This window comes from Berghia stephanieae, chromosome 1 (assembly GCF_034508935.2).
Source record: "Berghia stephanieae isolate SIO BIC M18660-M18661 chromosome 1, UCSD_Bste_1.3, whole genome shotgun sequence".
Classification (NCBI taxonomy): Eukaryota; Metazoa; Mollusca; class Gastropoda; order Nudibranchia; family Aeolidiidae; genus Berghia; species Berghia stephanieae.
This window is the reverse complement of record NC_088360.1, coordinates 115,721,435-115,732,745: the sequence shown is the minus strand read 5'-3', so window position 1 is coordinate 115,732,745 and position 11,311 is coordinate 115,721,435. Positions and strand designations below refer to the sequence as shown.

At 35.7% G+C, this 11,311-nt stretch overlaps 1 protein-coding gene across 2 annotated transcripts in view; it reads right to left on the bottom strand.

The window, feature by feature from the left end:
• Positions 1 to 2,537: 2,537 nt before the first annotated feature.
• Positions 2,538 to 11,311, bottom strand: part of LOC144962834 (ATP-dependent DNA helicase PIF1-like) — a 30,398-nt gene continuing 21,624 nt past the window's right edge. For both annotated transcript variants that reach the window (XM_078896146.1, XM_078896148.1), the window contains exons 9-13: positions 11,011 to 11,150; positions 9,442 to 9,548; positions 7,730 to 7,817; positions 7,261 to 7,406; positions 2,538 to 6,571 (exon numbers count right to left, since the gene is read on the bottom strand). In XM_078896146.1, coding sequence (XP_078752272.1) covers positions 6,317 to 6,571; positions 7,261 to 7,406; positions 7,730 to 7,817; positions 9,442 to 9,548; positions 11,011 to 11,150 — 736 coding nt within the window. In that variant the 3' untranslated portion in view covers positions 2,538 to 6,316. The remainder of the gene's footprint in view (positions 6,572 to 7,260; positions 7,407 to 7,729; positions 7,818 to 9,441; positions 9,549 to 11,010; positions 11,151 to 11,311) is intronic.

The following is an 11,311-nucleotide window of genomic DNA, read 5'->3' as shown; positions in this document are numbered from 1 at the left end:
AAAATAGTACAAATGTAAATCAAAATCATAACCTAAAGATATCATAAGCTAAATTATAAATAACCAAGAACAAACAGGCAGAAGATTTACAGAAAAAAAATAATATCCCCTGTCAAAAATACAATCACAAACCAAAGAAGCAGGATAGGTTAGTAAAGAGAAGAAGAAACGACATCACTATCGGATCGTACACCCATGCGAACATCATAGGTATATGATTCAAGGGTGATGCTCCCATCCAACCACCCGCGAGAAATGCCTATGATAAAAGAACTGGAAGGGCCTTCTATGATGAAAGATGAAGTTAGGAACGTCATGAAAAGCATGAAAAATGGAAAAGCTGCAGGACCTGATGCCATAACAATTGAAGCCTTGACTGGCCTGGGTGAATGGGGGATTGAATACATCACAAACCTTCTAAATCAAGTGTATGACACAGGAAAAATGCCAACTGATATGAAACGATCCATTTTTATAGCATTACCAAAAAAGCCAGGGGCAGTTGATTGTGAACAACACAGAACTATCAGCCTAATGAGCCACCTCACAAAAATTCTTTTGAAGATAATTTTACTAAGAATAAGAAATAAACTACGACCTGAAATTGGGGAGATGCAATTTGGTTTTGTTGAGGACAAGGGTACCAGAAATGGAATATTCACATTATCAATGCTGATGGAAAGATGTATTGAAGTAAATAAAGATCTGTATATGTGTTTCATCGACTATTCAAAAGCCTTTGATAAAGTACAACACGAAAAACTATTTAAAATTCTATCATCCTTGGACATTGATGGTAAAGATTTAAATATATTACGGAATTTGTACTGGGAACAAGAAGCAGCAGTGCGTGTTGACAACGAGCTAAGCAGTTTTACACCTATTAGAAGAGGAGTTAGGCAGGGGTGTATTTTGTCTCCAGATTTATTCAACCTTTATAGCGAAATGATATTAAGAGATTTTTGTTTGTTTGTTGCTTTAGGTCTCTTCCAACACAATTGAGGTTATATGAGAGACCGCTGAAACAAGAAAACAAGCAATCTAACAAAAATAGTACAAATGTAAATCAAAATCATAACCTAAAGATATCATAAGCTAAATTATAAATAACCAAGAACAAACAGGCAGAAGATTTACAGAAAAAAAAATATCCCCTGTCAAAAATACAATCACAAACCAAAGAAGCAGGATAGGCTAGTAAAGAGAAGAAGAAACGACATCACTATCGGATCGTACACCCATGCGAACATCATAGGTATATGATTCAAGGGTGATGCTCCCATCCAACCACCCGCGATATTAAGAGATATCGAACATAAGAAGGGGGTGTGTTTTGGAGGAAAGAGTGTAACAAATCTGAGGTATGCAGCTGATACGGTTCTACTGGCAGAATCTGAACATGAACTTCAAGAATTACTGGATGTTGTAGTCAGGAGTAGTGAAAATATGGGACTGGAACTGAATATATCTAAAACAGAATGTATGACGATATCTAAAAATAATAACCCACCAGCCTGTGTAATAACAAGCAGAGGACAAACAATACAACAAGTTGAATGTTTCAAATATTTAGGCTTCAATGTAACATCCAATGGAAAATCAGATTGTGAAATAAAGAAAAGAATAGGTATGGCGAAGAATGCATTCAACCAGCTGCATACAATTATGAAAAACAGGAATATTACCATGAAAACAAAAATCAAGGTCCTGGATTGCTATGTACTGTCTGTGCTGCTATATATGGTTGTGAGAGCTGGACCATAAACAAGACCATGGTTAAAAGACTGGAGGCGGCGGAAATGTGGTTTTACAGAAGAATGATGAGGGTGTCATGGGTGGAAAGGAAAAGAAATGAAGAAATTTTAGAAATGGCAAACAGAAAAAGATCACTGATAACAAAAATCATCAAATGCCAAATGGAATTTTTAGGACACATTATCCGCCACCCTGGTTTGGAAGTACTCGCCTTGACTGGAAAGATGAATGGAAAAAGAATAAGAGGAAGACAAAGAATAACTTATTTGAAAGGGATAAGAACGTGGACAGATGAAGCTGAGAAAGGTGGCGCTGCTTTAATAGAATTGGCAAGAGATAGATCAGCTTGGCGGAAGATGACCTCCGACGTCTGCTTCAGATATGGAACTACATGATGATGATGATGATTATCTGAAGCCGCTGTTTAAAGCAACATGCCCGGTCGCCACAAGACCAATCCGTGAAGTTGTCTTTTCAAGAGATAGTCCCATGTTGATGCTATATCGGAACAATTGAAATGGCCTCATAGAATCAGCTGTCGTTGTGCCCCGACTTAAATGTCTCCCAACAAGAGTTGCTGCACGGTTGGCAACAGACATGGAGCCTCAGCACACAAGCCCCTTGCCGATTTCGGAGGCAAAATTTAGAGACCTCCAAGTGTTAAAGAGGTTTTGTGACCCAAGGAATCATGATTTTTATGATTCCTTACCACATGATGGCAGAGCACCGAATGGTCTTCTTGAGCCCCTGTCTGAGTCTGAGTCGGAAGAAGAGTGAAATTATTTTATTTAATTTTCTGTTGTATAAAGGTTGTTGAAATTTTATTTTCAATCTTGCTTTTCTTTTTGTACCAAAAGATGAGAATTATTCTATTAATCCTTTTGCAGCAGGGTTAGATTTCCACTGAACAAAGCCTGACCTACTTTTATCCATTTTGTTGATTTTTACATTTTTCACCTGTATCTGTGATGTGGTTAAAGTTCATCACAGACTTAGGTGAACACTGTTTATGTTCAATGTGAAATCCAGTCTTGCTGTCAAAGGGTTCAGTATAGAATGAGTGTATTGATGGGGTGTGGTGCGGCATAGCTATATGAAATAATTTTTTGCAATGCCTAATACTGATACGCCAAAACTCTTCCCTTCACCTTCTTCTTTATCCGACAATGCACTGTGACAATGAAATGGATATTTCACTCAAGTCAGTGTGTAAATCGATTACCTACAACAGAACCCCAATCTTTTAACTTGACTTTCGGCTAAGTCGACTTGATTGGAATTCCCACTTTGTCTCTTTGCAATATTACAATGTTGACTTTCTTTTTCCTCTACATGATTTCAATGGTCCTGACAATGTCGACTTAGGCGGGTTCTACCCATTGGAGTCGGTGTCCATTCAGCATCTGTCCTAGTACCGATTACCCTTCGTCCGGTATGACACTGGTCTATCACGTAATACTTTCCACTAGATCTCTGAAGATATAGCCACTCAATGAATTCCTGGGAAATGGGGGGGGGGGGGGGGGGGGGGGGGAGGGGGGCGAAATATGGACAGAAAATTGTTCTTTCGAATCTGGGTTCTTTGGCGAGGCAGTCCAATGCTCTACTAGTTACTACTAGCTGATATATGGGGATACCCACATTGCAAGGCAGTAGGTTCTTTGAAGCCATTCGGCCTGTGAGAGTGGAGGAAATGCCGTTTCTGTGACAGGATACCGACTAGCTAGGATTTTGTTTGGCAGCTACTTTTCGCCAGATCTCAGGATATCTAGCCACCCAATAATTATTGCTAAGTGGGGGATGGGAGTAAACAGAAAATTTGAACCTAGACTCGAGCCCTGGTCCTTTGCACTTGTATGGTGGGCCACTGCTGTACACGCAAATCCTGACATCAGGAGCGGATAGATGAAGGTTTGAAAGCTTGACAATGGGCTGATCCCCATACTGCGGTAACTGTAAGCGGTAATAAGTTTATATGGGTCTCAACACCATGCACAAGTGGCTTATTTGATTGATATAATAGCAATGGTCATTTCTGATCAACCAGGACTCCTAGTAAGAGACATTTCTTTACATACATGGAAATCCCTTGATTCACACGGATAAAGGGCACATGTCCAATGCTGACTCAATTCATATTTTTCCTTCAGGTCCATAAAAAATAAAATATTTCATGTATAAATTTTCCACACACTTATTGACAAATGATTGATTTATACGCTGTATGAATATTAAGTGTACCAAACAAATCATTAAATAGTTGTAGACTTTCAAATCTTAAAATTGGATTATCTCAAAATGTTATATGTGACATGTGCCCTTTTTCCCCGTGTGGTCTTCACACTTCATAAAATGTCATAAAATATTAATTTACATATTCATCTCTACAAAATAACCTACAATGACAATCCAATATAAATACACATGCAACCATATCTGGACAATCACTCTAACCTGCATATTATACAGTCCCTTTCAAAAGCAAGTTCGAGTTTCCCTTTATATCTTGGTATCTTTTCAATATTACAATAATGTGTATCAATGAAGAGGTGTTGGTATTCGTCTTTAGAGAAATACTTGACTTGATATATATTGGAATAAAGAATGGGAGACATGTACACAAATTGACTAGGATTTGTAAAACAACTGAATATATCAGATAATAAGGTATTATGATGTTGTTGGGCCAAATTGCGGTAGGTTCCTTGTTCAGATCAACTGAAATTTGCGCAGTCTGCTACATACTACATCAATGACTTGCTAGGCAGTATGAAATCAAAAGTGAGACTATTTGCTGATGATTGTCTCATTGACATAGAAATTGAATCATACCAAGATCATATCATAATTTAAAATGAATTTGCTTCATTCGCTAGAAATGTGAGAACAAAATTGAGGCAAGTGCCTCGCCATAAGCATTAAAATTAGGTCAAATTTCAATTATCCTCTCAATGGCACAATCCTGACCCAAGTTCATAACCATCCATATATCTGCACTGAATTATCTGAAGATCTTAAGAGGGGCAAACATGTCAGAATGATCACTCAAAAGGCTACATTAACAATAGGATTTCTCCAACATAATCTGAAGCATTTCTTAATGTCATCGCAATGAAACACTTTCTCTTGTCAGAGAATATGATGCAGTTGTATGGGATCCATACCAGAAAGGAGACAGAGAGACGAGCTGGATCATGTCCAATGAGGGAGTCAGATTTATCCCAGGATACTACACCTCCAAAAACACCTGGCTATATAAATTTGATATTAAAATATAAAGACCTGCCAGATTTATGTAGCCGATAAAGGAACCTTTGCTGAAAAACTGCGTTCAAAACAATCAAAGACAAAATTCCATAAATACCACCAAATGTATATTTTAAAGAGCAATGCCGCAAACGAAAAATAAAAGCCTGGATCTTTGGAGGCCAACAAACAATACATTATTATTGAAAAACACGTCAGAAACAACTAAATGTTTTTTTTAATACCCAACCAAACCACGGAAAATTACCAACACTCCAATTTTGCCAAAACCATTATTGATTAAAACAAAACCGTCTTGATAACTTTAAAATAAACTTATCTTCACTACAAGATTTCCTCAACTGACAATCTCAATAAACAGGCTGCTGCATCAGAGCCAAATTGGTATCTGTAGTATGGCACAGTTACAGATACAGATTATTTCTTTCATTGTATACGACACAATCTTGTCCTTGTGGTTTTTTTGGGGGCTTTTTTTTCATTCTTGTGGCCAATTTGCAATCCCAATTGCAATTTTCTGCATTTATGCAGCAAAATTTGCAGAAATTGTTAAATCTGGAAAAATGGTCAAACTTGTGTTTGTAGCCACTTGTATACGATAGCCAGCATTTGAGGCATACCATGGTTTTTTCTGCTATTTTGTTTCCACATAAGGACTAGTCCTTCAGAGCCATGAGGCCCACAGAGCCGGAGTTTATCCCGGTTTCTATTGCATGAAACAGACAATAGCAATTGCTTGCTAAACTTGGGTTAGGATGCTAGTCTATCGCAAAGTACTTTCCACCAGATCTTACAGACCCAGCTACCCAATCACTGCTGGGTGGACAGGGGGTCAGAAAAAATCTCGACTGCACCTGGGATCAATTTCAGTCCCTTTTTGTGTGTAGAGAGTGCTCTATCAGCTGAGTTATCGGGACTCCCCATGGCCACTTATTTTGAAGACTAAATGATGGAGTGTTGGTGACGGCAATCAATGTCTTATAATTTCTGAATTCAAAACTGGAGAAAAGGGGACTTGAACCAAAACCTGACTTCATCTCTGCAAATAGCTGAAAATTGTCACTTTTGATTCGTTTGCTTTGTAATTTGATGATGCATGATACATTAAAAAAACAGATATAATCATACAAAAGAACATTTCTCAGTGAATTGATATTGATGATTTCTTAAAGAGGTTTTGAAAATATTGACAAACATGCGACATAAACTTACTTTTGAAAGGGACTGTAAAATGAGGCAACACATAAACATATTCAAGCGGTAATAAATAAATAATGAAAGAAAGAAAGGTGTATCATCTGCGAGCAAATTTACTTGGGTTTGGCATGAATATCTCATTATCATCCTCTATACCATTATGCATCATTCGAGACCTTAAATCCAACTGTCTGTAGAAAGCCAGCACCTTTGCATCAGCACGAACAGCCTTTTTGTCAAAATCCAACAATCTGAGACCATCTAGACTCTTGGCCCTTGATAAGGCAACATAAGCTTGACCCGTTTCAAAGACATTCCCCAGTGATATCTCCACACAATCCAATGTCATACCCTGAATATATTACACAGAGAGAAAGCAATGCAAAGTTATGAAAGATGCAAGTTCCAAACACAGATATCATTTAAAAATTTAGTTTAACATCCTCTCAAAATAAATCATGCTGTTTAAATGACAGTGCAAGACTATATGAGACTGTCACAAGAAAAAAAGTCCTAGTGTATTCAATAGGATCTGAACTTGAGGTCTTCCAGACGGAAAAATTACCATGAATTACCCCTGAATTAGAATAAGATAAATAGAGGCATGATGTTATTTTGAAAATCGGCATATAATATAATGATTCTAATCAATCAATATGCATGAAAGTCTTTTGAAGTGGCTAGGAAAGAGCATTGGACTAGAGTAAGAGCAAAACCAGGTTTGATTGAGCAAAAAATTAAGAATTTCTTTCAAGCGGTCTGTCCAGCCAGCATGTAGCCAAGACTCATAAAGATCTAGAATAAAGCCATTTGTGATAGACCAGCATTCATTCCAAAGCAAAAGAAAGAAATTTTACTCCCTCTTGCTACACAAAGTGAAATTTTTTCCAACTCCATGATTTCTGAGATTCTAATGAAACTACACTGTATGATTTTTATTCACTTCATACGTTAAAGAAGATTTATATTTTAAAAAGGAATAAGATACACTCTCATACCCAGCTTTAACCTATTTAACCAAAATAACAAGCCTCCCTTTACCTGACTCTTGTGAATAGAAATGGCCCAGGCCAATTTAAGAGGCACCTGTCTCCGTACAATTGTGTTACCTCCTCCTATTTTGAAGACCCAACGTGTAGGTTTTATAACTTCTGTAACTCCACACACGAACTTGACGATGGGGTAAGCTATTTTTTTTTTTAAAGAAGGGAAAAAAATCATATTTCAGAAATAAATTGATATCTTGTTCTGCTTTAAGAAAGAATAGTATTTGCAAGAGAAATAATACCTTACACTAATCTATGAATAATATATTATTCCTTAATGATATTGAACACCTAATCATTTTATACTTATAATAAGCAGGTTAATGATTTGCCTCACAAAATTTTTATTTATAAAGATAATGATGAAAATTCCAAGTTCAAACAGTAAATATTTAAGTTCAAGAATGTATAAAAACATACAAAAACATTAACATCCGAAAGTAAATAAACAGTATAATGTTTACCTTCATTAGTTTTTTCATATCCAATGACCACTCCTCTAGCACCATTCACCAATCCACGATTGATGTCCAAGTTTTTACATAACATCACCTGAAAATTATTATAAAGTTGTAATTTAAAAGCAGACATTGATAATAATAATAATAATAATAATAATAATAATAATAATAATAATAATAATAATAATAATAATAATAATAATAATAATAATAATAATACAGTCCACTCCAGATAATTGCAACACCTTGGGATCAGCCAAAATGTTGCGATTAACAGAAGTTGCAATTAACCAAAGTGGAGTTTTCTGTCCACAATTGCAACATTTTACACAAATATGGTAAACTCAGACCAGTTGTTGTAAACATTGTTCTTAGTCCATCACAAACTGAGCAATTTGATTGGAATAAAAAAAATATGGCAGCCCTGTATAGATTTTGACAAGCAAAAACAGCTTTGAGGCAAGAAATCTTAAGATTGGATTCACTTTCACTTTTTTTTCTCGACATCTGTAAGAATCCAAGAGATTAGCCGTGATGAGAGACAATAAGCTCTAACCAAACCCGTTGATCACAATACACAGTTGTCAATCACAAAACAAAGAATATCATTGCTCAGTCCCTCCCACAACTGTTATCGTCTACCTGTTGTCTAAACTAAGCCCAGCCCACTCTCCTCATATCTAATGGTCACGGATGACCGCACAGACCCGAACTGCAAAGCCCTGCCCTCTTTTGTCTGTAATATAGTGGTGACATACAACTGAAGCATTAAACCTCACTCACTCTCGATACTTCAACGTGTCATGATTTAACCCATTATGAAATCTAATCATGAGATTTTGTTTGATTGATTCCTTGAATTTGCCTCCTTTAGAGGTCGAAAATTTGTTGCGATTAACCGAAGTTTGTTGCAATTAACCAGTAATTTTTATATAGAATTAACTCCGTTTCTTGGGAAATGTTGCGATTAACCGAAAGTTGCAATTAACCGAGTAGCGATTATCCGGAGTGGACTTTTTTTTGTTTGTTGCTTTAGGTCTCTTCCAACACAATTGAGGTTATATGAGAGACCGCTGAAACAAAAAAACAAGCAATCTAACAAAAATAGTACAAATGTAAATCAAAATCATAACCTAAAGATATCATAAGCTAAATTATAAATAACCAAGAACAAACAGGCAGAAGATTTACAGAAAAAAAAAATATCCCCTGTCAAAAATACAATCACAAACCAAAGAAGCAGGATAGGCTAGTAAAGAGAAGAAGAAACGACATCACTATCGGATCGTACACCCATGCGAACATCATAGGTATATGATTCAAGGGTGATGCTCCCATCCAACCACCCGCTCCGGAGTGGACTGTAATAATAATAATAATAATAATAATAATAATAATAATAATAATAATAATAATAATAATAATAATAATAATAATAATAATAATAATAATAATAATAATAATAATAATAATAATAATAATAATAATAATAATAATAATAATAATAATAATAATAATAATAATAATAATAATAATAATAATAATAATAATAATAATAATAATAATAATAATAATAATAATAATAATAATAATAAATAAATAATAAATAATAATAATAATAATAATAATAATAATAAATAATAATAATAATAATAATAATAATAATAATAATAATAATAATAATAATAATAATAATGAGTAGATAAAGGATATACCTGAGCTCCAAGTTTTACTTCAAGGTAAGCGGGTACAGGACACAAGGTGTTCAGCATCTGACAATATACCTGATCAGAATCTGTTGCTGCAAACAATCGCTGCTCACCTGTCAAAGTCAAAATTTAAAAAAAACAAAAAATAATAAATCAACAAATACAAATAGACATACAAATTACAAAGCAGAGCAAATATATCGGCAACACTTATATCGACAAGATATCAAAGTCCCCTTTATATGTTGCAATATAACATTAGTAGTAAATAATTTGATGTGAATGAAAGACTTTTAAGTGTGAGATGGGAGGGAATGTGTGGAAGGAAAAGAAATGATAGGTTATCATAGAGTGGTATGGTCAGGGTTGGAGTAAGTTAGGGGGGGGGGGGGGCATGGTGGAGAATATTACAATCTTAAGAGTGGATGGCAAGATGACAAGATATTGTAGAGTAGTGTGGTTGGGAGGAGGAGTGGGAGAGCAGGGGAGTTAGGGTTGTGAGAATTAATAGACAAGAGAGTCTATCCAGTTTCAACCCTTTGTACAAGTTATAGCTTTTGTTTGATTAAAAGCATTCTTTTTTTTGTTTTGGTCAAAATGGCTTTCAGTTTATCAATACTTGGTTAACAAAAATAAAGAGGAAAAAATTACTACATTTTGACTGCTTTTCAGCATTAAGGTCTTTTAAAAGTAGTAGTCTGTCAGATAAAAAAGCTGAAACTCAATTACTTTGGGCACCTGAAAAGACACGACACACTAGAGAGAGATGTACTGGAGGGCATGGCGGAGGGCAAAAGAGGCAGAGGAAGACAACAAAGAAGATGGCAACAGGATATACAGGAATGGCTCAACCACGGCGTGACGGAATGTGGCAGATGGGCACAAGACAGAGACTTTTTCCGAAGGACTGTGTGGGAGGCTACGTCCAAGTGATATGCCACAGAGAGAGAGAGTCTTTCAGATCCATTGGGCCCATGGAGCGGGAGTTTATCCTGGTTTCTATAGCATGAAACGAACAATAGCAATTGCTTGCTATCCCTTAAATTGGATGCTAGTCATCGCAAAGAACTATCTGCCAAATCTAACAGACTCAGCTACCCATTCACTGCTGGGTGGATAGGGGTAAGAAAAAATCTTGACTGCACCTGGGATCAATGTTGGTCTCTTTGCATGTGAAGCAAGTGCTCTACCAACTGAGCTATCGAGGCCCCCATTTAAGGTCTTTTAGTTTTAGAATTTTTCACTTTAACCCCCTTCTTACCACCCATAGGAAATCGTCACATTTGTTACAATGCAGCCAACATTTTTGTCATTCTAATGTCTAATTATTTTTGTACACCACAATATTTGAACAAAAATGTTTGCTTTAATTTTGCTTTAATTAGCTCGTTTAGCAGAAAAAAATATCTATAGCAAGAACAAACAGATTTTGTGTTTGAGTGAAATAAATCTATACTTGTATGGGTTGGGTGTGAGTTTTCGGGAAATCGGAAAATGGCCGGTAAGGAGAGAGTTAAGCAGTCATCAATGTAAATTAATAGATTATCATGGCTATATATATGCAACAATCCAGACCTTGTAGTGTTTTTAGTTTAAACACATTGATTTCTTCCACATCTACTTTATGGGTGCAGAGCTTTGTGGCCAAAACACCATCTCTCTGGATGTCATTTCTTGCTGTATCCATCAATTTATCTGCCATAGAGTCTGGGCATCTAGACGAAAATTGAATTTTTAAAAATTCAGTAAATCATTTATTGTATACCAGCTCTACTGTAAAAACCTCATCATCTATCAAAAAGTTAGTAAAATGATAAATTTGCTTATTTCTCTGCATAAGGATAGAAATGACTTACTACTATTGTGACAAATGACT